This window comes from Hipposideros armiger, unplaced genomic scaffold (genome assembly GCF_001890085.2).
Source record: "Hipposideros armiger isolate ML-2016 unplaced genomic scaffold, ASM189008v1 scaffold_255, whole genome shotgun sequence".
NCBI classification, from domain to species: domain Eukaryota; kingdom Metazoa; phylum Chordata; class Mammalia; order Chiroptera; family Hipposideridae; genus Hipposideros; species Hipposideros armiger.
In genome coordinates this window covers 182,600-209,551 of record NW_017731605.1, presented here as the reverse complement: position 1 = coordinate 209,551, position 26,952 = coordinate 182,600, and the positions used below count along the sequence as shown (strand labels likewise).

General features: G+C 35.5%; 1 protein-coding gene across 8 annotated transcripts in view; it reads right to left on the bottom strand.

Moving 5' to 3' along the window:
• SS18 (SS18 subunit of BAF chromatin remodeling complex) overlaps window positions 1-24,894 on the bottom strand; it is a 69,227-nt gene extending 44,333 nt beyond the window's left edge. Inside the window, exons 1-3 of one of the 8 annotated variants that reach the window (XM_019656165.1) lie at window positions 24,743-24,894; window positions 21,874-21,950; window positions 13,798-13,882 (exon numbers count right to left, since the gene is read on the bottom strand). In XM_019656165.1, the coding sequence (XP_019511710.1) occupies window positions 13,798-13,882; window positions 21,874-21,950; window positions 24,743-24,811 (231 nt within the window). In that variant the 5' untranslated portion in view covers window positions 24,812-24,894. Of the gene's footprint in view, window positions 1-13,797; window positions 13,883-13,989; window positions 14,027-21,873; window positions 21,951-24,742 lie in introns of those variants that run through there. The other 7 variants (XM_019656166.1, XM_019656167.1, XM_019656161.1 and 4 more) reach the window with 7 other exon arrangements.
• Between the last annotated feature and the right edge of the window lie 2,058 nt (window positions 24,895-26,952).

Genomic DNA, 26,952 nt, shown 5'->3' with positions numbered 1-26,952 from the left:
ATGACAGAAGGACAATCTTTAGGTTCCCTAGTATATTTGGAAGCTAAGTTCAGATTTAATACATTTCTGTAAAAAAAATTCATATACTTACACACATATATACATACATGCATATGCACACACTAGCATTTATATTCCTCACATAAGATATATCCAGCATCTAGATTCAATTAGACAGTTCTGAATTTTATATATACTGTCCAGGAAATACTTAACATAATTTTTTCTAGGATTCTGAAAAGACAAGATAGGCAACAATACTAGTAAATGCTACCTATATTAATCCAGAGACATGTGCTCCCATAAATCAGTTCTCTATAAAATACACGGGCACCTCATTTGTAAACTTTCCCTCACACTCAATTTGCAGAACTAATCACTTGTATCATGTTTCAAATATACTTACATATACAGTACATCTAAAATAGCATGTATTATACCATCTGTTGTCTTTAATTTCAGTTATAGAACTTATGGGCATATTAAAGATTTTATATTACATTTTAAAAAAAAATCAAATCAATATTTTTATAGTTTTCTTTTTCTCAATAAAGCCATGCTTACCCCAAGATCAGATAATTGATTTATACATTTATACTAAATCTTATATAAATAAACATTTCAAAAGGCATTTCACCTATAGTCTTGTTGTTAATACCAAAATTTTTAAATAAGATGTCTTTTACTGTACAGTACCATATAAGGTACAAAAGAAAGACTTGGAAACCAGCTATGGCAGTTAAATGAATGAAAGGGGAGAAGTCTGAGATGACCACGTTTCTGACTAAAAGAACTGTGTTTATACTACTCACTTGAGACAGGAAATATAAAGATGCAAGCTAGGGACTTTTTTTCCTTTTAACAGTGGGTAAAAAAAGGGGGAGATGAGGAAAATGGAGTTTTGTTCATATTGTCTTGAGAGGCCTGTGGAATATCCAAATAGATGTCTACTGGAAGCAGGATCCACTTTTCACACTCAGGCTAAAAGATATGTATTTGGGAGCTATCAATGTACAGATGGAACCTGAAGTCAAGAAAATAAGAAATCGGGACTATGGATGAAATCTCCCAAAAGAGTGTGTACTGGCAAAACATGTTCAAGAACATAACATCAACATTTGATGGGCGTGTTAAAGATAACAAGCAGAAGAGCTAGTAAGGTAAAAAGGAAACTATCACAGAAGTCAAAGAATAAAAGTTTTAAAGGAATGAGCCTTGAACCAACCTCTTCTGAGACTGAATATTGCAGTTTTTGTTTTGAGTTAGGTTTATAACAATTACTTCAGAAAAAAGATTCAGATTTGTGACAAAGGCAAAAAAAAAAAAAGCTTCAAAGGACAAAAGTCAACATAATCATACTAAACATGTTTATCAAACACTTAAAATTTAAAACTTCTTAGTGATGCCAGTATTTAAGAACAGTTATTTTCATAATTCTAAATAAGAATCTAAACTCATTAAAAAAGTATTTGTAATAAAAACTTTTTATTACAGAACAGTGTGTATGGCAAGGTTCTACGTGCATAGAAAAGAAGTACATATTTATATCGGCTTTTATTTGCATAAAAGGCAAGTAAGAGATAGAGATGGCAGTAGGCTTTGGTATGGTATGCCTTTTTGTAGTTTTTTATGTTCTAAACATATCCAAAGTATTACCTATGCTAAAAATCAAGTTAAAAATGATAAATGAAATATATTCTGATCAATGAAATATATTCTGATCTTTAAAGATGTTCCAAGCTCTAAGCATTTGTTCCTTCACTTCACTTGGATCATACCTGTAAACAGTAAATTCTACAATACCAAATTTTAGTCACTAAAGTATCTTAGCAGATGCTCTGCCAACATGGACACCGAACCTGAAGACTAATAGTTTTTACTGAAGCTTATATAATGAAAGGCTAATCAAGTGCTGCCCAAGTGTTTATGCTCAGAACATCAAGTGTGGCATCACCAAAAAAATACAACTTAAAAAATGAAAAATATATAAAACTACTATGAATCAATTTTATTAGTCAACTCTTATTCTTTGTACAGAACATCTATCAAATAAAAATCATCTCTAATAAATTTCAAATTCAAGAAGTGTATCTGATTAAATTAGGGATTTTAAAAAACTTATAATGAATTAAGTGAAAGCAAGATAAGCAATTCCAGTCAGCTTTCAGCCTTCTTTTAAAATTGAGACATGCTTATACACTCCATCTTAGTGACTGGCATCACTCAGTCAAGTCTCCAAACTCTCCCTTACTTTTCATATGTATTCAGTAAATGAATCCTGCTAGTCTTGCTTCAGATATTCCTGAATCTTACTTCTCTTTCTATTTATACTTTCTAATTGTGTACTACTTTCATCTTCATCTCATCAAAATTTACTGAGTACCTCCTTCATGTTGGACACTGTAAATTGTTTTATTTAATCCTCATAACATTATAGAGTATTATCTTTTTCATACTGTAAAAATAGTTTATGGTATGCAATATCAATGAAGTAGATACTACAGGAACAGGAATCTTATTTTCCTCAAGTTTCACATATCCTCAGAATATCACTGGATACTCCATTTAAAAAGCATGAAAACGGGCCGGCCGAGTGGCTCAGTTGGTTAAGAGCTCGCTCAAGCGTGTGAGCTCTGAGCAACAGGGTCGCTGGTTCGAGTCCTGCCCGAGCTGAGCTGCCGCAGAGCTGTCAACAGGTGGCAGGATGGCTCAGCTAAAAAAAAATTAAATAAATAAAAAAGCATAAAAACATAAGGTCCTCAGTTCCTAGCTGAACATTAGAATCACCTAAAAGTTTTTAAAATGTGCAGCAAAGGTAGAAAACCACTAGACTATGTGATTATCCACGTTTCTTCTAGCGCTAAAATTTTTAACTCTGTAGAAATATTTCCAGACTGTAGGCCTGAAAATGAACTACCACAATAGAAAGGTTATTTTCTCCTCAAGTTTTTTCCCCAAAGAAAGATTAATGAACAAAAAACTTTTCATGATTTAAATTGTTCTCTCATAATTCTTTCCTAAACCAATGGTGCCTTCTGCTTCATATATGCTAAAACTTAGCAGATGACAAAAATAAATGAACAATATCTAATATTAGGCTAAAACTTAGAAATGCAATTTCTTCCAAGTATGTTTGCGAAAAGAACTCATACACATAGTCTTATTTTCTACTAGTAAAATTGTTTCTAGTTCATATGATGAAAACAATTATGTCAACAGTTTATGTTGTTTCAGAAAGTAAATACCAACTCCAAGAACCAGTATTCAAATGATGCCTCCAAGGTTTATCAAGGAAGGACCAAGAGTAGTCTACACTTTGAATTGTCAGCTTTTTATAAACATTCAGTCTTTTCATGCCGCCTTAGCTGTCAGGTAACATGCTTGTATGTATATCTGCCTATAGAATACACTCTTCTCCCATTTCTGATTTGCTATTTCTCAGCTACGGGCTAAACATTAAAGAAATAAACGTTAAAACGTGTAAGTTTAAGATAGGTTCTGTTACGAATTAAACAGGCATACCTCATTTTATTGGACTTCAGTTTCCTGGGCTTCTCAGATACTGTGTTTTACAAAACTCTCCACCAAAAATACTATGACTTGCTGAAGGCTCAGATGATGATTAGCATTCTTTAGCAATAAAGTCCTTTTTAATTAAGGTATGTACATTAATTTTTAGACCTAAAGCTGTTGCACACTTAACAAATATAGTGTAAACATAATGTTTATGTACACAGGGAAACCAAAATATTCATATTCGTGTGACTTAACTGCAGTATTTGCTTGATTGCAATATTTCCCTTATTGTGGTGGTCTGGAATCAAACCTGCATTATCTCTGAGGTATGCCTGTAATGCTTTTGTAATAAGAAAATATACAGGGCCCAAACTAAAAAGTAAAATGTCTATGTGTTAGTGCAATAGCTTTCTTTATAAGTTATTTTTCTCTTTATAGCTCTTTTTCCATTTATTCCTGGCTTTTGAATTCTTGACTTTCTTTCAAATAGAATTTTGCTAGAATCGGTTCTCAACCTTCCTAATGCCGTGACCCCTTAATACAGTTCCTCGTGCTGTGGTGACCCCCAACCATAAAATTATTTTCATTGCTACTCTATAACTGTAATTTTGCTACTGTTATGAATCGTAATGTAAATATCTTTTTGTTTTCCAATAGTCTTAGGCGACCCCTGTGAAAGGGTCGTTTGACCCCCAAAGGGGTTGCAACCCACAGGTTGAGAACCACTGTGCTAGATCGAGCATAGTTTCAGGTAAATGAACTATTACTGCAAATATATAATTCTTCTTTTTGGGGGATATGAAAAATCTGAAGGTTAAACCTACACACGAGTATAATTATGAGCACATTTCCAATTCCCACAACCAGTTAAATGAAGTAGGGTGAAAACTCCATTCTGGAAAACTTTAGTAAAATCATTCTACAACATACAGTTCTTTTTCAGGGTTCAAATTTCTCAAACTACAGTTAGTAACTAGCATATTCTCCCTTTTGTCAGATTGGTTGTATTCATTATATATTGTTATTCTGGTTTTCCCAAATTCACCTTACTTCCTATTTTACCTCCAATTCCATTGTTTTCCTTCTAGTTGATTTCCCACCCATCTCTAGCTCCACTTTTCATTATTGGTTCAACCCTCTTTTATTCCCACGACTATGAGGATATATATTTATCTCTATTCTTTCTGAAACTCCTCCTCCTTTGTTAACTCAGCTTCCCAAGCAACTTGGCCTTCAAAACACCTATTATTTTAAGTGAAAACATGACCATCTAATTTTAAACTTTGACCATTTTATTTCAAAATATACAAATGTCAGTATTTATATTCATTAGTAAAATATGATATAAAATGGTGACTCGATGGTAAATGAGTGAAATAATTGTAGATTTGTATTGAAATGCATCTCTTTCCTTTGAGGTGGTTGATAACTGGGTGATGGTAAAATAATAATATACTCTCCCTGAATATAAGTGGTAATAATTTTTACTGTCCTAACTTATCTATAGGGAACAGTGTAAATTGTATACTAAACATACAAAAAATTCAGTAGAGCTTTTAACTTAACAACAACAGGTAAGAACAGTAAATTCTGAGTTACAGATTTTGCTTGCTGTACCATAGTGAATTTCTATGGTAAACTCAATTTTACCTTACTGGCATCTCAAAAATTACTACCTTCCTGAAAAAGGACAACAGAAATGAGTAGATCTCAAAATACATAATCTAACCAAACATTTTTGGGTTCTTTATAAAAGCTAAAGAGAATATAGAACACATTTGAGAAGCTGTAATGTTTAAGACTTTAAGATATTTCCACATTTTATGGAGATATACTTTAAAGTAAGACAAACTGACAAAATTCAGTGTGCATAGTATCATAAATTAGAGAATCTCAGTTGGTTGGGTAGAACAGATGTGAAAGGGATACAGAATCACCAGAGCACACTCTACAAACTACATCCCTTTCTCAACAAGATTCTGGTAAGACTCCCTAGAGGGAAATGCCCCCTTTTACCCTTAATATCCTGACTGAAGAATCCCTCTCATAATGAATTATTACTGATGAGAACATGTTGAGAATGTGTCATATCTTGCAGATGTGCTAGAACAGGAAAAAAGGTTAAGGATCACTGAGTTACAGGTCACCATGGTGATATAAGCTAAATTCTTAATCTGCCACTTAAACCTATTATTTAGTCCCCAAACTATAAGCAGATCACTCACTGAACTTTTTTATTTAACTTAACATCTAGGTACAAAATAGCACTAAACAAGACAAAACAAAAATGATAAGGCATTCATTTACATAACAACACAATAGAACAATCAAGACACTGCAGCTTGTAAATTTTAGATTCAAGCTTTGAGAAGATGAGTTAAGTCCTATCCTGATACACAAGCTTAAGAGCAAATTAATCAAGTATTTGATTCCATCCCATCCTAGTAGCAATATGACTTGAGAGCATAATGCTCAAACTGTTTTCAGTAAGGCCTAGGTTCAAATCCCATGCTACCATTTATCAACTACAAGTCCCTAGGCATGTTAATTAACCTCAGACAGCCTCCTCAACCACAGAATGAGACTAATATAATATCTTAAAGGATTCCCAGGATGAAATAACGTATTGAAAGGACCCAATACATAGTAGTTATTCTGTTTGTTCTCACCAAAAAGTCATATTTGAGAAACCATAAAAGTTGTTAATATTCTATGCATAGCAAAACAGAATTCAATTCTAATACTTAAAAGAATCACCCAGGATAATGTCAAACTAGGACATTCAAACAACCCTCTGAGAATAACAATAAAAGCTGGACAAAGTATGTTTAAAGATATGAAAGAACAGACAAAGTAGTAAATGATCAGGCCAAGATCCAGGAGAAGAAAAATATCCAGAGAGATGGGCACAAACATGAGGGGGCCTTTGTTATGGGAATGTTAGCTGATCTGGAAAGTCCATGGAGAATTTCCCAAAACTGATGAAAGACATCAATCCACAAATTTCAGAAATCTCAACAAACACCAAGCAGGACAAGTAAAAAGTAATCCACACCTACAGATATCATAATAAAACTGCAGAAAATGACACAAAGCAAAAAAATCTTCAATGCAAAGAAAATAGTCAGATTACCTTTAAAATAGTAACATCTACATTGACTACTAAATTTTGAATAAATGCCAGAAAACAATAGAATGATGAATTTAATGTGCTGGCATGCCAACCTAGAATCTGTCCCTGGCAAAAAAAAAATCTGTCCCTGGTGAAATAAAGGCATTAAAAAGCAAACAAACAAAAAAGAAAACAGAAAACAAAAACCAACAAATAAACCTGAAGGTATTTGTGACCAATAAACCAGTCCTAAAAGGAAATATTAAAATATGTTCCTCATAGAGGAAAAAAAATTCATTAAAAAAGGTTATAAATGAAGGGAGGGATGATAAGTATCAGAAATGATAACGATACCTTTAATGAATACTAACATAAAAAAATACAGTACTAACAATCACTCATGAGTAAACATTTAGAGATTGAAAATGTGCGACAATAGATAAGTCATTGAAGGAATGAATGGAAATAATGTATCTGAAGGCTCTTGAATTGTCTGGAAATGCATTTTACAAACTGTATAGTAAACAGTAAGTATATAATTATAAGTATATAATTTCCAAACTAGCACAGAAAAAAAACCAATAAAAAAATAATAAAGAAGCCAAAAAGAACAGAAAAAGGAATATATAACAAATGAGACAAACAGAAGGTGCATTTGTATGACAGTAGGTTTAAAGTCAGATATAGGAGTGATTAACTATAAATGGATATAACGCTCCAATTAAAAGACCAAGTTTGCTAGAATGGATTTTTTTAAAAATCTACATGCTGTTCATAAGACACATGTATCTCCAACACATGGAAATGAAAAGGTGGATATACCATGCAAACACTAAAGAAAGCTGACTGAGGTACACAAATATCAGATAAGTAGACAGAGAAACAAAAAGTATTATTAAAGATAAAAAGAGACTCTGTAATGACAAATGTTATAAAGAACCATAAAGCTATAACATTTCTAAATATACATACACTTACTAATGTGCCTCTAAATTTATTAAGCAAAAACCTGAAAGATTTACAAAGAAAAAGAATCAATCCAGAATTATACTTACACATTGTAAACATACATCTCTCAGTAACTAATAGGACAAACAAAACGTCAGAAAGGTTAAAAAAAAAAAATCAAACAAGATTACCACACTTGACCTACTAAACATATATAGGAGCCTGTTCTGAGACACTAACAAATACATTCCTTTTAAGTATATATGGAACATTTGTAAAGACTGACCATATGCTGCACCACAAAACAAATCTCAAAGAAGTCCAAAGAACTGAAATCATACAAAATGTTATCTAACCACAATGCAATGAAGCCAGAAATCACTAAGAAAAAGGAAATGACATGTTTCATGTTTAGAAACAAAGAAATATATTTATCTACCCATGCATAAAGAAAATTAGAAACTATTTGAAAGTGAATATATATGAATATACTACATATCATAACTATTAGAGGAAAATTTCTGCCCTTAAATGCAAATAAATTAGTATGAAAGGGTGAAAACTGATGATGTAGGCCTTCCATCTCAAAACTCAGAAAAACAACTGCAAAGTACACCAAAAAAAGTAAAAGGAAATAATAATGGTAAGATCAGACATTAATCATAATCAAACATACAAAAGAGTAATGATTCACAAAGTGTGGTTCTCAAGACCCTTTTAGGAGGTCCAAAAGGTCAAAACTATTTCTATAGTAATACTAAGATGATGTTTGCCTTTTATGCTATATTGATATTTACAATGATGGTGCAAAAGCAAAAAAGTAGATATGACTGCTGGAGCCTTAGCATGCATGAGTCACCACTCTACAGTAAATCACTGTATTATTGACTGCTACAGACAAGCAGTTTAAAAAAAAAAATGCAGTCTTTTTCATTTAAGAATGTCCTTGATGAAGCAGTAAAAATTACTCATTTATTAAGTGCTCTGTGTCAGTTAAATATTCTGTGTGACAAAGTGAGAAAATAATAAACATATTTTGCAAATCAAAGCAAGATAAAAGCACATTGTGACTGAGCTGTGAGCTGATCTACGCACTGTTTTCATGGAACATATTTTTACTTGAAAGAACAATTATTAGATAAATTATGCTTTATCCAGGTTTGGGTATCTGGCAGACATTTTCTCAAAAATGAACAGTTAGCTTGGAAAACTGATAGCATTTGTTGCCAATGATCAAATTCAACTTTTCAAGGAAGAACTGGGAATTTGGCAAATTTATATCTACTGTCTTGAGCCTGACAGCATCTCACTACTTAAAGACTTTTCTAATGAGACTGGTGGTGATTTCAACAAATGTGGTTTTTGGTATCATATAATGGTATAACGTCAATATTTGGAAGACGTGCATAACTCAGTGAAATTCTATTTTCCGAATGATCAAAGCATGGTGTTACAAAAGTATGCATGAGTAAAAAGATCCATCCAATATGCAAGACAGACCAATAAACTTTAATATACCACAGTAAGAAGAGTATCAGTAAGTATACTGATATGGTTCTGATTTCATAACCACTATAACTAGTCTTTATAACAATACTTGAGATCTGCTAAACTACCAAAGATTATCCATAACAATTTGAAACAGCTATTAAAATATTCTTCCCATTTCAAATTCCCTATCTGTGTGAGACTGGATTTCATTCTACTTCAACCAACATATTATGCTAGACTGAATTTAGAAGTAGATATGAGAATACAGCTGTTTTAACCAGACATTTAATGGAAATTTGCAAATTGATTAAACAATGTCATTCACATCTCACTAAATTTGTTCTAAAAGATATAGTTGTTTTTCCTTTAAGGAATGTTATTTAATGTTAACGTGCAACGAGTTTATTATTATTATTTTAAATGAATAAATATCTGTACATTTTTTTAAGTTTTCTGTTTAAATTTAAAAACTGAGAAAAATTTACAAATATATAAACATACATAGCCCACATAAAACTCTTTAGAGTCTTCAATAATTTTTGAGAAATGCTGCAACAGAGAAAAATCAGAGCCCAAAACGAATTCTTTGAAAAGACTTTTGGCTGGCCAAGTGGCGCGTTGGTTAGGAGTTGGCTTGGGACGCCAGCTCTGAGCAGTAGGGCCCCAGTTCAGATCCCACATGAGGGCCAGTGATGCTGCGCCCTCTACAGCAAAGATGGTGAACAACAGCTCGACCTGGAGCTGGGCTTCCATGAGTCACCGGCAAGGCGTAGGCTGCAGTGGGGCAGGCCGGCAGCTGGCGTGAGCTTTTGTGAACCGCCGTTGAGTGGCCGTCCAATGGCCAGCGAGCAACTACCTCACCCGGGAAGAATGCAATGATAATACCAACATGAGCCAGTGAAGTGACGTCCTCCAAACTACACTGAAGAACAAAAGGACAGCAACTTGTCTGTTCCCCTTCCCCGATTCCACAACGCTGTTCCCCTCCCCCCAATAAAATCTTTATAAAACAATAAAATCTTTATAAAACAAACAAAAAAAACCCAAAGGCATTATACAAAAGGAAAATTAAAGATTAACTACACACATGAACAAAAAAAATCTTGATCAAAATTTTAACAAACCGAATAAACCAATTTTTTTAAAAGACCATGACCAAAATTAAAGGAAAAGATCATGACCAAGTGGGTCATGAAAAAGTTGGTTAATCACAAGAATGCAAGATTGATTGAGCATTCAAAACTAAATTAATGTAATTCACCACATTAACAGATTAATGGAAAAAAACCTTATGATCATCTAATCAGATACGAAAAAAAGTATTTAATAAAATTTACCATCCATTTAAGATATAAACTCTTACTTAACACAACAGAAACTGAAGGAACTTTCTTAATCTACTAAAAGGTATCTACAAAAAAATCTACAACAAACATCATACTTAATGGTCAAATAGTGAAAGCTTTCCCTTTGTGTTCAGGAACAAGATAAGGATGTCCTCCATCACCACTTCTATTTAGGAATGTACTGGAGGTCCTAGCCAGAGACGGAAAGCAAGAGAAAGAAATAAAAGGTGTAAGGATTGGCAAGAAAGAAACAAAACTAATTATTCATAAATGATATGTTTGTGAATATAGAAAACTGAAAGTATCTACAGAAAACTGTCAGAAATAAGAGTTGATGGGCTGGCCGAGTGGCGCATTGTTTAAGAGCTGGCTTGGGACGCCAGAGGGCCCCAGTTCGGATCCCCCATATGAGGGCCAGTGGCACTGCCCTCTACAGCTAAGATGCTGAACAACAGCTCAACCTGGAGCTGGGCTGCCAGTGAGTCACCAGCGACGGGGTAGGCTGCAGTCCCTGCTGCAGTGGGTTGCCATGGGCTACCGTGTGTAGCCAGCAGCCAGTGAGCGGCCAGCAGCCAAAGTGAGCAGCCGTCCAGAAGCCAGTGACCGATCTGCCTCACCCAGGAAGACTGCAATGATGGTGCCAACTTGGTCTAGTGAAGCAACATCCTCCACAACTAGACTGAAGAACAAAAAGACAGCAATTTGTCTGTTCCCTTCCCCCAATTCCCCAATAAAAATCTAAAAAAAAAAAAAAAGAGTTGAACAAGACTGAAATTCAAAATCAATTGCATTTCCATGAAAACAACAATCACGGTTAGAAAATAAAACTTAAAAAACAAAGACTCCATTTAAAATTGCCTCAAAAAATGTGAAGTACCTAGCAGTAAGTCCAGTGAGAGACTGCAAATCCTCTGCAGGGAAAATCATAAAACTTCATTAACAGATATTAAATAAAGGACTAAATAAATTAAAATATAGGCAATGATCTTGATTTGAAAGACTCTTTATTGTAAAAATATCAATTTTCCCCATACCGATTTAGAGTCAAGGTAATCTCAATGAAAATCACAACAGGATTATGTTGGACATGCTGAAATTAAAGCACCAATAGCCAAGATATTATGAAAAAAATAAAGAATAAGTGAAGAACTTCTCTAATATCAATATTTATATTAAAACTATGACAAGTGTGACAAGATAGTGGAATTTATAAAAACAAACTCTAATGAACAGAATAGAGAGCAGATGTAGACTCACATATACATGGACACCTGATATATAATATACGTGCCATGACAAAATAGAGATATTTTTGTTTTTCCAGTAAACAAAGCTGGGACAGAGAACTATGTATATGGAAACAAATGAAATTGAACCTATTCTTCACACCATTCATAAAAATAAATTCTACCTAAATGGAAACCAAATTCATGTCAATAATCACATAAAGAATTATTTCAGATTCAAACAAAATTTATTGATGATGTATCCTCAGTGAGATATATCTGGAGGACAAGTATCTTATTAGTAGTAAACTTGGTATCGTTATATTAAAAATTTTTTAAATATATAGTATATAGCAAATTAACAACTATAATAATGTCATGAAGGTACCAAGGTTTCTAGAGTGGGACAGAAGAGATACTAATACATAAAATCAAAGCTAAGTGAAAAAATCTTTCCTGAAGAGGAAATATCACTAATTAAATATTTTATTGCTTTTTCTAAAAAATGTGTTTACTATTTCTATCCACTAAAAATACCTAACAAACAATGAAAACCCAGTAATAATGAATGCCCCAAACATCCAAATTATGATCTCTAAATATCAATTCTCATTGAAAAAGGACTGCTTGGAAAAATAGCTGAAGCAGAATAATTCCGGGACAGAAAATATAATCATCTTATATCGCTCTCAAATCCTGAAAGCAAAGAAACTACACAAGAATACTAGAATCATATCAGAAAGACACAGGAGCCGAATGAAGAGGCTTCCACTGACTGAAGAAGAGATAAATGGACTATCAAAGAATGACTGCAATGGATTTAAACACATCAAAAATGTAAAAATCAGGCCAGCCGAGTGGCGCACTGGTTAAGAGCTGGCTTGGGACGCCAGAGGACCCTGGTTCGGATCCCACATATAAGGGCCAGTGACACTGCCCTCTACAGCTAAGATGCTGAACAACAGCTCAACCTGGAGCTGGGATGCCATGAGTCACCGGCGAGGCGTAGGCTGCAGTCACTGCTGCAGTGGGTTGCCCTGGGCTACCGTGTGTAGTTAGCAGCCAGCGTGAGCGGCCAGCAGCTGCTGTGAGCGGCTGTCCAGAAGCCTGCGACTGATCTGCCTCCCCCAGGAAGAGCGCAATGATGGTACCAACTTGGGCCAGTGAAGCAACGTACTCCACAACTAGACTGAAGAACAAAAGGACACAAGTTGTCTGTTCCCCTTCCCTCAATTCCCCAACAAAAAAATAAATAAAAAAATTTTTTTTTAAAAATGTAAAAATCATTTAAGGTTAGATTTTCCACTACTATAAATGGAACAACCAAACATGTTCCTCCTGATGTGATACAATAGGCAATACACAGCACCACCAATGAAATACTCTTAACACAAAACTAAACCTAACTTTAATCAAGTCTATCAGTTTAGAGGAAATAAGAGGTGAGATGGAGATCATGTTAATGGCCCACAAGGATACAATCAGCCAAATCCAGAATGTGAGATATTCTACACAATATATGACCCAGTTTTTTCAACAAACAGAAAACAGAAAAGATAAACTGACATAGATGAACAGAGACTTACGACATATCAACCAATGAAATATGTGGACCTTATTTGGATTCAGTGGCAACCAATCATTAAAACATTTTTTTTTTAAATACGTGAAAATTGAAAACAGACTGGGTATGAGATATTAACAAATTTTGGTAATTTTGTTGGTGGGATAATGGTCCTTTTCTGATAAAATTTTGGTAATTTTGTTGGTGGGATAATGGTCCTTTTCTGATAAAGATATATATTGAAGTATTTACCAGTATACTTATAAAATGTTTGGGATTTGCTTTGAAATATTACAGATTTATTCATAAACTATTTGTGAAGTTACAGATTAAAATAACTAGGTAGGTTGGTAGGTTTATGGGTTTGTGGGTGAATGATAGATGGATATAACTTCCTGAGGAAGGGAATCAATTTTAGATGAATTAATTTAAATTAAATATGAAGGCAAACATTAAAGCTTTTAGATCATATAGGTGAATACCTTCATGGTCTCAGAAAAGGACAGGACTTATTAAACAAATCTCAAAAATCACTAAACAAAAATGCGTAATACCACACATAACTCTACGTCACATTATTCTAAAGGTACTTACTGCTGGTAAAAGAGACTGCATATTTTGATTAGAATCTGCTATTGTAGCAAGGTAGACCAAGTTTGTATGCAACATCTGCTGATACCTATTAAAACAAAACAAATATCAACATTAAAAAATAAATTTCTTTCTATCTGCTTAAATACAAACACCATTCTAATCATTTCTCAAGTTTAATAAAAGATGTGTTACCTGAACAGCAATAGCACTTCATTTGTTCTTAGTTCCTCTGCAAAATAATTCCAAATAATACATTCAAAAATGATAATAAACTCTGAGCTGTTACCATGTGCTAGATATTGTTATAGTTCATTTTATATTTTTATATATTTCATTTAATCCTCAGGCCAACACTATGGGGTAAAAGTTCTTATTTTCTCCATTTTACAGATGAGGAAACAGATTTAGAAAGGTTAGTAACTTGTACAAGCTTGCATAGCTTAGTAAAGGGAATAACTGAGATATGTACTCGCTCCATACACTGTATACATTCGAAGTATGATCAAAAGACACGGTGAATGTTTAAATAAAAAAAATTCTTACAGTAAAAGACCCATTGCCATTAATCCCCCTCAAAATACACCCCCTCACTTCGAACACACTTATCCCATCATTCTTGCCACTTTCTGAAGCAGTTCTGGAAGTCCTCTTTCATGAGTGTCTTCACTTCATCTTCCATCATGACAACGCTGTGTCACACACTGCTTCTTGTACGGCAATTTCTGTCAAATACAAACATTACGGAGTGTCCTCATCTTATTCACCGGATCTGGCACCATGTGACTTCTGGCTCTTCGCCAAAGTCAAAATGCCCATTCAAGGAAAACGTTTTGAATCAATTCAGGACATCCAGGCAGCCACAAGTGCACCTGAGCGTGTCTCCTCACGAAATAGGACTTCCAGAACTGCTTCAGAAAGCGGCAAGAACGATGGGATAAGTGTGTTCAAAGCGAGGGGGAGCAGTTTCAGAGGGATTAATGGCAATGTGTCTTTTATTGTAATAAATTTATTTTATTTAAACATTCATCATATCTTTTGATCACACCATTATATACAGAGGGTGTCAAAAGAATGTATACACATTTTAAGACAGGAAAACTGTATTAAAATTGTAATACTCAATATACACCAATAACAAAAGATGAATACAACTCACGTTTGACTTCTGCAATTACAAGAGGTGCTCAAAGAGGTTACCGTCAGCATCCAGACACTTCTGATTACGGTGAACTACTGCTTGAGCAACGCTGACCAAAGTGTCCACGTATATACATTTTTTGGCACCCCCCCGGGTGTGTGGGTGTGTGTGTTTTAAGAGTTCTAGAACAGGGGTCGGCAAACTGCAGCTTGTGAGCCACATGCAGCTCACTGGGTACGAACATGTGGCTCTGAAGTAAAATCGAAAATAAAAATAAAACTATTGGGCCGAGTGGCTCAGTTAGTTAAGAGCTCGCTCAAGAGTGTGAGCTCTGAGCAACAGTGGTTCGAGTCCCGCCCTAGCTGAGCTGCCGCTGAGGTGGCAGGATGGCTCAGCTAAAAAAAAAAAAAAAAAAACTATCATAGTTTCATTTACAAAATTTTTAAATATTATTCACATAATGGTGATTTCATTTGTTTTATGGCTCTCAAAAAATTTTTAAATTGTGAGAGGCAGGATTGGCTCTCTCGTCTCAAAAGTTTGCTGACCCCTGGTCTAGAATGATGGAATTCAGTGAAACTAATATCCTTATTCCCTTCCCTCTGCCATTTTCATGTTGCCAAAAGCTTCAAATCCATGAACAGTCAACATGCTCTGCTAAAATGTTAGGAAGGAGGTGGAAACTACATTTTTTTTTCCCTTGTCACTGTTGTAGCACTGACCAACAATTTATGCCTGCCGTGGTTATACTGCCCATCTGTTAGGACTCAGCATAGAGAAAAGACAATGAATAATTGTCTTCAATTACAATATACAGTACATATTTATCTATATATGCTAAAGCACAGAGATGGAGAAAATAGGACACCATTAAAGATTAACTTTAAGAAATAAAGCAGATTCTTATTACTAGAGTGAAGTAGTTAAACACGTTTATAGTAATCTTGCTTATGAATTAGTTTTGCTAAAACTCTCTTCATAATTTAAAAACTTAACTAAGATGATACCAGATTAAAATTATAACAGTAGCAGTCCAATTACTAGTGTTTGTAATCCCTCAATATACAAACATATATCCTGCATTGAATTGTTAGGTTGTTTTAGAATTTCATTTACTAAGAAATAGTAAATACAAATTAAAATAATGAAAATAAATCAAAAGAACTTTATGCAGCTGAATAAAGTCTTTTAATATAGATCCCAGATTAAATAATTTTCTAAAACAGACACCATAAGAGAAATCCTAGTAAACTCTAATGCATTTTTTTTCCTGTTAGAAACAACTGGTTTCACTACATTTTATTAGGGGAAAAAAAAAATTATATCTCAGTGACCTTGAAGTTTCCTCACTAGTAAGTTTATGCTCTTTTCCCCCCAAAATTTATTCAGGTATAACTGATATACAAAGAAGCACACATATTTAGTGTATATCATTTGATATTTGGACATATGCAAATACTCGTGATATCATCACCACAATCAAAGTAATAGACATCCAACACTTCCCAAAGTTTCCTTGTTTCCCTTTTTGTTTTTTGTTGTTTAAAAACAAGTCTGTGCTTTTAATGCTCCTCCTTCACATATCCACTGTAATATTGCTCAATCAGACCTGACATAGTCTTTGTTATAGTGATCCTTATATAAACAAGGGCCAAGAATTATAATTGGGTTGTCGGAAAAGTCATCACACATTTTTGCAACAAAAAACATAGAAAAAATACGTCATGACTTTTCCGAAACCCAACACATTGTACTGAATTATTCATAACAGTTAATTATGTTGTTGAAATTCTTCAAACAGCACCAATAGACACCACTAGCTGGAACTATTTTATTATTCTATAGATATTGTCAATACAATCTAAGTAATACAAGGTTCCACAATCTTGCCATTTTTTTTAAAGTCAGCCAAGCATTTTTAATAAGAACACCCATTTCAAAGTCTACTCCTTCAAGTTTTCCTTTTTTATAATACAAGGATGCTTGTAATATACTCAGATATGAGATTTGCTGTCCACCCTATCAAAAATAAAAATACCAAAACCTAACTAAGAGACTATGGTTTACTCACGACCCTTTAAGAAAAACTTTTAGTCATGCTAATGCTGATTAATACTTAATAAGCCAATATTAAAATACCGGTACTGTTAAATCTAATCTGCCACGCTCTGTAAAGCCTCATTTGTAAAATAATGGGAGTCAGAGTAGATATCAAAGCCCCTTCTAGTTTTAAACATCTACAAGTACAGCATTTTTTATTGAGTACTTTAATTTTAAGCCATTTCTCCAACCCTATTTTTAACTTTTAAGTTTGAAATAACTTCAAACTTAGTTTCAAGAATATAAAGAACTCCTAAATATCTTTCTCCCACACTCCCCAATCATTAGCATTTTATCGTTTGTCTTATTCCATCCTAAACACATACACCAACATACACACATGCAAGCAAATTTTTTTTTCAAAACTATTTGAGTCAGTTACAGACATTATGCCCCATTACTACTAATACTTCAGTGTCTATTTCCCAAAACAAGGACATTCTCCTGTATACCCACTGTACAACCATTATAATGAGGAAATTAATGTTTGAGATTTGTAGAAGAATCCACAGAACCCATTCAAATTTCTCCAATTGTCCCAATAGCCTCAAATTGTTTTACCTAATGTAAGGGAACAGGTAAAAATTATCATTTTTAAAGCCTTTTCTAACTTCAGTGGATTTTATTTTGTGTAAAACTGTTATTTTTACAGCATTGAAATAAGCTTAGTCAAAGCTCAAAGATGAACATTAACGAAAATACTATATACTCATATTCTTTGTGTTTGTGTCACCTAAAAACAAAAAAACTAAATAAATATTCTAGAAAAATCTAGCTTCAGCTAAGACTACTAAAATAATAAAAAGTAGAATCTTCTACAAATAGTAAAGAAACATCTTCCTGAAACACTTATTTATAAATAGTATTACATTTGTCACTGAAATAGTTTATTTTAATGTATTGATTTCTAAAATAGCTTCCATTAATAAAACAAAATAGAATATATAAGCTAAGAGCAGATATAAAACATATTCAACATTTTGTTTGATGATTCCAAAACACCCATCATTAACTTATTAAATGAGGCAGTTCACTTTCCAAAGATTCCACTAAGAGCCGCTACATCAATTACCTTGAATAAGGTAAAACAACCACTATTAAATTTATTGATATAATTAAAAAAAGAATCTGAAGCCAGATTTCATTAAAAAAAATTACCTAGAAGCTATGATGATTGTGTTTATAAGACAACAAGAATACAATTTATAGAATAAACGTCTTTCTATAACTAGGGATTTAAAACTATATTCCTTTGTTATGATGAAGACACAATTTTTTATTGCAAATTATTGATAGCACACTCTGAAATAGTTGCACTCAAATACAAAAAAATAAGGGGCTGATTTAAGTCAATATATAGATTGATTTAGAAAATGCTCAAACCAACGGCACAAAAGAGCAATCATTCTCATACATATGTTATCAGAATTTAAAGAGAAGAGGATCTGTGCATATGAGCTCCACAGTTGATTTACTGACATATATGAGTGTAATATACGAATAACTGTGTAAATGTAGATAAAAATATAAAGAGCAATATATACAAAGATGTCACCAGTGTAAAATGTTTGGGTGGCAAGGATACAGTGCATGATCTCATTTTTACGTATGCGTTTTCTCTAATTTTCTACAATGCATATACTGATTTCATAAAAATAAACTTATTTTCAATTAAAAAAAGTTCCAGGAAAAATTAACACATCTTAAGAATTAAAACTGAACCATTAATTCAATGGCTGTAATTTACTGACGTTCCTCTTTATTTTCCTTTTACTTCTACTAATACAAGAAACGAACATTTATTAAGGTTGAGAGATTTTTTTTTGCTCTTCATTCACAAACCAATCCTGACAACTTGAGAAAAGAATAACTAAAGAACTCTAAGAATGAAGTGAAATCCATCAGAAAGAGCAGAATTTAAGATTTTACCTAAGTCAATTTTAAGCCCCACTTGTACCAAATATGTGAGAAAATTAGGTCTATTCCAATATGTAAAGAATGGGGGAAATGATCATATGTACACAAAAAAGCTAAGAATATGAACAATAAAACAGTATAAACTTTTGCTGACTCAAATTGGAAAAGTTGGTTCTAGAACTGAGTGTTTCCTACCCACGCCATGTGCTGCTGGGTTCCTTAATGAACCAGAGCTAAAGCCACAGAACCCCTTGACTCTAGCTAAAGAGGGCTCCGCAAACTTTTGAGACGGAAGAGCCGCCAGGGGTCAGCAAACTGCGGCTCGCGAGCCGCAGGCTCTGAAGTAAAATTGAAAATGAAAACCATTATAGTTTCAATTATACAATTTTTACAGGATATTATTCACATAATTGTGATTATGTAAAAATATATTTATGGCTTTCGAATAGTTTTTAAATTGTTTTGAGGGACAGGATTGGCTCTTCCATGGGTAGGCAAACTTTTGAGATGGAACATATCCAAAGAGCCGCATGCGGCTTGCGAGCCGCAGTTTGCTGACCCCTGATCTAGAGTTTTAAAAGCCATAGGTGAAAATAATACTAATTAGAACCTCTAAACTTTTACCATCAGATGGCTAACTTGAGATAGTGATTTCCTTACCACTGATGATTATCCATACTTAAATTAAGGAAGTAGATCAGCTAGTTTTTTGAGTATTTTCAAATATAAACAGACAAGATTCATCAAAGAAACAATATACAAAAAAAAAAAAAGAAAATGGTCGTATAAAATGTACAATGTGCTATGATTAGAAAATAACATATCCTAGCACTGAGACCTAAGTTTCTAAAATATCATTCTCCAAAAAAAATGAACCAGAGCTTGAAGAAACAAGTGATTCCAAACTGGGGCAGGAAAAAGTACAAGATAAGCCCAGAACATTTTGTGGTGCAAAAAAATAAGAAAATTCTCAAAAAATAATGGAGACACAGCAAAAAGCCAGCTTGAGGGACTCCCAGTGGCCAACATCAAGGACAATTTGAGAAAGAAAATAGAGTAACAGATTATAACCACGAGACTATAAGAAGAACCCCTAAGTCCACTCAGATATAAATAAATTAATGAATGAATGGGGCAAGGAACAAGAAATTTCTTCCTTACAGTAGGATTCCAAATAAATGTAGAAGGAATAGTGGATTTACATACCATTTGGCAACCACTATAGTAATAACTGTTTCAGTAAAGATCATTGGTGGATGCTAAAATTAAAGTGTAAAAGTATAAGAAACAGCAAAAGTGTGTCTCAAGGTATCTCCCCAACAAAATACATAAAAATTATAAGGAAAAAAATACTAACTTTACAGTGGAGAAACTGGCAGGCACTATCAAAATGAACGAAGTTATCAAAAATATTGAGACAAATGCTGGGACAAATCATATGGCTACTTGAGGATGCACTGAGAAGGACACAACATCATATCTGTGATACTCCAGCCAAGTGAATAATGTGAATCTAATCAAGGGGAAACACCAGTCAGATACAAAATGAGAGGCATTCCACAAAGTAACAGCTCTGTACTCTTTAACCATGTTAATTAACATTGTTAAAGTTACCAGAAAGACTGAAGATCAGTTCCAGATTAAAATATACTGAAGATACTTGATAACTAAATGCAGTATCTTATCTTGAGAGCAGACCAGTGAGATCCCTATAAGACAATTATGTCCCAAAATGACAGTGAGAATAAAACACTCTAAAGCACTGTTGTCCAAATAGTAGCCACTAGATACACTGAAATGTGGCTAGTGCAAAGTGATATTATTAGAATAAGAAGCACAGATTTCAAAGATTTAGTATGAAACAAAAGAATGTAAACTATCTCATTAATATTTTATTTTGATTACATACTGAAGTGATATATTTTGGAAATGATGAGTTAAATAGAGTACATTATTAAAATTACTTTCTCCTGTTTCTTTTTCCTTGTTTAATGTGTCAACTAGCAAATATACAACTACGTATGTGGCTCGCAATATACAGAGGGTGCCAAAAAAATGTATACGCATTTTAAGAAAGGAAAAAACTGTATTAAGATTGTAATAATATATACCGATAACAAAAGATGAATACAAGTCATGTGCATACATTTTTTTGGCACCCCTCATTATTTCTACTGGATGGTGCTGTTTCTCAATCACATACACAGATATAACTAAATAGCCTACCTATGTGAAAATTTAACTTTTCCACAAATCAGACTACACGCAAATTTGAAGTCATTATTTTATAATGCAAGATAAGCATAAGAAAAAATTAATACCCACTCCATCCCACAGAAAATTTTCTTCTGTAAAAATCAAGAAAAGTCACACAAAAAAATTGTACACTAATGTTCACAGTAGCATTATTCATAATAGCCAAGTGAAAACAACCCAAATGTCTATCACTGATGGATAAATAAAATGTGGCACAGCTATACAATGGAAGATTCAGCAATAAAAAGAAAGTCCTGATACATGCTTCAATATGCATGAGTCTTGAAAATATGCTAAGTGAAAGCAGTAAAAAAAGACCACATATTGTATGAATCTATTTATATGAAATGTCCACAACAGGCAAATCTACACAGACGGAAAAGTTAGTGGTTGTCAAGGGGTGAGGAATTAGGTGGTAGAAATGGGGAGTCACTGCTGATGTGTATAGTTTCTTGTCGGGATACCAAAAATGTTCTAAAATTGATTGAAGTAATGGTAGTACAACTCTTATCAATATTCTAAAACACTTGAATTATACACTTTAAAATGAGTGAATTGTATGGTATGTGAATTATATCTCAATAAAGCTGCTATTAAAAAGAAAAGTAAAAAGTTAACGAACACAAAAAATGAAAATTAAAAAAAAAATTTCATATCAATCTTACTGAGAACACTCTGAGGTCTTTCCTTTATTCTGATATTCCATTATACACTGAATAAGATGGTTATTGTCATCCAACATCTGAAATAAAATTGGAAAAAGTTTATTGTAAGTCTAGTGTTATCAAGTAAAATTTTTTTAAAGATTTTTTTTATTGGGGAATTGGGGAACGGGAATAGCCAAGTTGTTGTCCTTTAATCTTAGTTGTGGAGGGCGCAGCTAGCTAAGCTCCAAGCCCAGTCGCCATCCGGCTGCCCATCAGCAGCTCACTGGCCCATGTGGGAATCGAATCTTAACTGAGCCAGTCAGCCGGCCCCTCAAGTAAAATTTTTAAAAGCCCTTCAGATGTCTAGAAATGTCTATCTATACAGAAACTGAATCTACTCGGGTCTTTTAAATCTTATTTTACACCTCTGGAATGTCATGGTTAATCAACAATTTTTTTAATAACTCTTTTCCAATTATTCTCCCTTTTAGTTATTACCTGCAGCACAGAAGGAAAAATTTGGAGTTTCTTTTGTATTCAAAAACTTAATTACCTCTGCTATATATGTAATAGAAGCTTTAGCCTGTTAAGACTAAAAATTATGTCCAAGTTAGCTTTCTATCATTCTAATGCTTTTTAGTAGTAAAGAAAATTGTCCTTATCCACAATGAAGTAAATACATGAAAACTTCAGCCCAGGGCACTTGAGGCCTCGCTGGCTAGTTTCCAAGTTTTTTACACAGTATGGTTTTGTGATTCTCCAAATATGAAATAATTACATACAATAATTTCTATCTGTGTATAATAAACTTATTGCAGACTTACCTTATAATTCAGTTGTTCCAAAAGTTTAAAAACAAAAGCATACTGATTTATCATTTATCATCTTATAGCAATTTAAAGCAATACTGGCTTTAAGGATTAAATAATTCATCTAAGCAAAGTGGCATTGAGAAAATACTCATGTAGCAATTAAAAAGCCAGCTAGTTTTAGTGCCAGCTTTGCTATCCCGTTCAAACCACTTAAGATTTCAGATTTATCTGAAAGATCAAGGGACAGGAGTAAAGCTGTTCCTCCTGTACTTGCCCCACCTTTCCGGGATTCAATGAAAGCATGAAGTAGAATACCATAATCACTCTATCTCAATAATTTAGTTAATATAACTCTAGTAATTAAAACCGAAGATCCATTTAACATTAACTGCGACCTTTTTCTGCATCATAATCTTCACTTGCTGGAAAAAAAAACTAACATGCACTTCCAAAAAGTGCAGTTATTTCTTACATAGACTCACTGGATGCCAAAAAAAATTGTCCTTATACTGCATTAGTACAATTTAACCATTTCACAACATATCTTCTCTGTAGATTTCTCAGCCTAACAAACTTCATCGTTAGAATAACTGTCTCATATCTAAAATCAATCCCTCATACTGTAAAATGAGGCACTTAATTTGGAATCCATTTTGCCTTCTCATCTGAGGATAAAAACTTAATTGATCAGCATCTCCTGAACTAATCACCCATGAGAACTTTCTTGAGATGTAAGAAAAACTGTAGAAAAAAAAGAAAAACTCAGGATTTTCCTATAGTGCAAAAACAAAAAGTGAATCCCATTCCCAACCCCCCAAAAAACATGTTTTGCGTGTATGTTCTTGGAGCTGTCCGCCAGACTGCAGACTTAGTTAGCTCAATGCCCTATATGAATATACAGCACCCAGGCACTGCCAAGCCGGTTTGTTCATAAAATAAAGCCAGTAAATGCCAAATGCCACACTACAAAGAACCTGACAGTAAACAGAAGCTGATTAACAAATCTATCGGGCATACGATGTAGTACTACTGTAGTAGTACTATCCACGATGTTGCCCTGAGTAGTACTAAAAAACTGACTCTCTTTCAACTTTCATCCTTACTCCAGTGCATAAAACAAAATCGAAATATTTAAGGTAAACTACGAAATTTAGTAACTTTTCAAAGTCCAGCTGAGTAAAATTCAGAATGCTGCCCTGATCATAGGCAACCATAGTAGAAGACAATAAAGAACCTTGCGTCCCTAACTGGCGGTAACACGGCAACAAGAGACAGCACTACTCTCTAAAAGAGACGCGACTCCCGGGGTATTTATCACGTCTTCTGTAATTGATCATAATTATCACATTGTCTCTACCACTAGACTGTAAACTCCATGAAGGCAGGAGCCATGGCTCACCATTGTAGCCTCAGTACCTAGACGCAGCGCTCAACATTTGCTGCAGACATAAACAGATATGGGGTGAATCCGGAATGGAAAAGGGGACTCCGAAGGTAACCCCGAAGTCCACAGGGCTCTCTCTCGCCCGCCCCTCTGATTCTACTAAGGCTCCCTGCAGCGTCCCCCAAGTTCTCCTCGGAGTTCCGCAAGTCGGCTGGAGTTTGCAGCGCGGCTGAGGGCGGCGACTTCCCCTCGGCCTCCAGCGACCCGAGGTCCTGTCTGCACCAAGTAGCCACGGTGCGCTGGGCGGGGCGACGCCAAAGTAACTCCGGAGCGACTCGCGGGGCCGCGGGGGGCGCCGGCTCTGACAAACAGCCCTTACCCGCGCGACCAGCGCCGCCGGGCGCACGCGCCCCTCAGCCCGAACGCCGCCCCATCCCTAGAGAAATCTGGAGGTGGTTACTTGGGCTTTTGTGCCTGTAGGAAAAAGCCCCAATGCGCGAAGGACTCGGTGAGAGAACCAGTTCGCCGTCTTCCGCCACCCACTCAGGCACAGCCCGTGGCTCAGGTTCCCACACGGCCGCCTCCCAACAGGCCCGCCTCCGCCCCCAGCCCGACCGACTCCCGCCCGGCCCCCGGGGGTCTCTTCCAAAGGCGGGATGGGCCTGGCATCCCCGTCCCCGCGAGGTTTCACCTTTTGAATCGCGGCGGGAGTGATCTCCCCCTTGCCTCGCTGCCTCGGGGCTGCGAACGCCACAGACATGTTGCCTCCGTCACCACTACGGGCAAGTCCCGAGCGCACCGGGTGAACAGCAAACTGGGGGAAAGACGCCGGCCTCTCGGGCTGAACCACTTTGGGAATGCGGGGAGGGGGGATGCTCCAGTGTCGAACAAACAGGAGGCCGGCCTGGCCTAAAGGAGGAGCTCTGGCCCACAAGCGTCTTCTTTCCGAATGTTATTTGAGAATCTGAACCCCCATGGAACTTCTGTATTCTTGGTCAACCTCTCGTCCTTCAACCTTTCCTTTCATGCCCCCCCGTCCCTTTGCGCTAATGGTAGGACCGCACCCCAGCCCTCCCTCCGCTTCAGCGATTCAGGAAATGGTCCCGCCGCCGCGGGAGAGTGAGAGGCTGGGGCGGCCCCTGTCACAGGAAATGCGAGTGGCCCGAGCTGGCCCGCCCCTTTCACGCGGGTGCAACTTGCCTCCCTCTTCGGCGGCTGAAGTGTCTCTCCAACTGCGTCTCAGCGCTCTATTGTTGATCTAGTTCAGCTTTTCCAACTTTATCCTCACCCCTCCTCGAGTTGTCCAGGCACCCCGGATAAGGGAGGAAGAAGGTCAGGACACGGGAATCCGTGCAAACCCCTGGAGCAGATGCTGAGATGAGGTAGAGTTGGAAGGATTAGGTGAACGCGGATTCGCTAGTTTAAACGGCTCGGCTACGCCCCAAATGCGCACCTTTGAGTCCACACAGTCTGGTACGCGCACACAGTCGCTAACAACTGGAAGTGAGCCTGATCCAAAATCGAGAAACAAGGCTGTGTCCAGTACTCAGGGGCAGTCGGCCAACTTGGCTAGAGTACCAGAGGAGAAGGAGTTCGATTCTTGGGACAAACCCTTAGAAATGTCGGGTCGATTTCGTCTGACTTGGATTTTTGGAATTAAGTTTTGAAATAGAGCACCCTCACTCTTTTCCAATTACATACTTAGTGCCTTGTAAATTAGGCCCAAGCTGCCAGGCTTCAACTTAGTGTTAGGGAAAAAAACCAAAGCTCTCAAGTTATGTAAGGAACATGGGCAAATGTGGGTAATGTGTTGGTGTGGGGTTTTTAAAATTGTTATTCTGTAAATTTACATTTCCATCTAACACAAAGGAAAAGTTTATATAAAATGTCACCCAAAATTAACAAGGCTCAAAATCAATCCCTCAGTTTACATATAAACTGGAAATTTTTTTTAAATGCATATTTTAAAGCTTTTTTTGTTTCAAATAATGCTCTTCACAAAAAGGTGGTAAGTTTCATTCAGCACATTAGAGTGAATTCTATGTGCTTTATGCTAGGCAGCTAGGATATAACTGTGAACAAGCTCAATATAGGACCTGTTCTCAAGGAATTTATATTCTGATAGGACTGACAGACTAAAACCAAATAAACAAATATGTATATATGTAAAGTTCTAAGAAAGACTAGCAAACAAGGAACAGAGGACAGACAGGGACACTCATGTGAGTTACGATGGGAAGTCTCTATTATATTTAAACAAAGACCTAATATGAAGAAATTCAAGCCATCCTAAGAATAAAGAGAATGTATACTACTAATAGTACTTATTCTTAAGAATTTAATTGTCTTTCACTACCCTAAGCCTTGAAAAAACAACTCTGATATATTTTAATTTAATATAATCTCATCATGTTAGAAAAATTTCTCCTGAACTCAGAAACTAAGTCTTGTCCACCACTAACACTGTATGTTCAACAGCTGGCTTTTATCATCATCTTGATATTTACATAAAAGTACCTAAGTAGTTAAGAACAATATTTCAGTGGGAAAAATGAAAATTGCCCTGCTCCAGTTCTGTCTGCTTGGCAAATAGCAATGAAATCTTAAAGAGCAACATGAGAAATAGTCTGAATTTCTATAGCTCAGTTAAAAAAATAATAATAATAATATTTAGGGTCCGCAGAGTGGCACGTTGGTTAAGAGCTGGCTTGGGACACCAGAGGGCCCCGGTTCGGATCTCACATATGAGGGCCAGAGACACTGCCCTCTACAGCTAAGATGCTGAACAACAGCTCAACCTGGAGCTGGGCTGCCCTGAGTTGCCCTGCTGCAGTGGGTTGCCATGAGCTACTGTGTGTGGCCAGCAGCCAGGGAGAGTGGCCAGCAGCCGCCGTGAGCGGC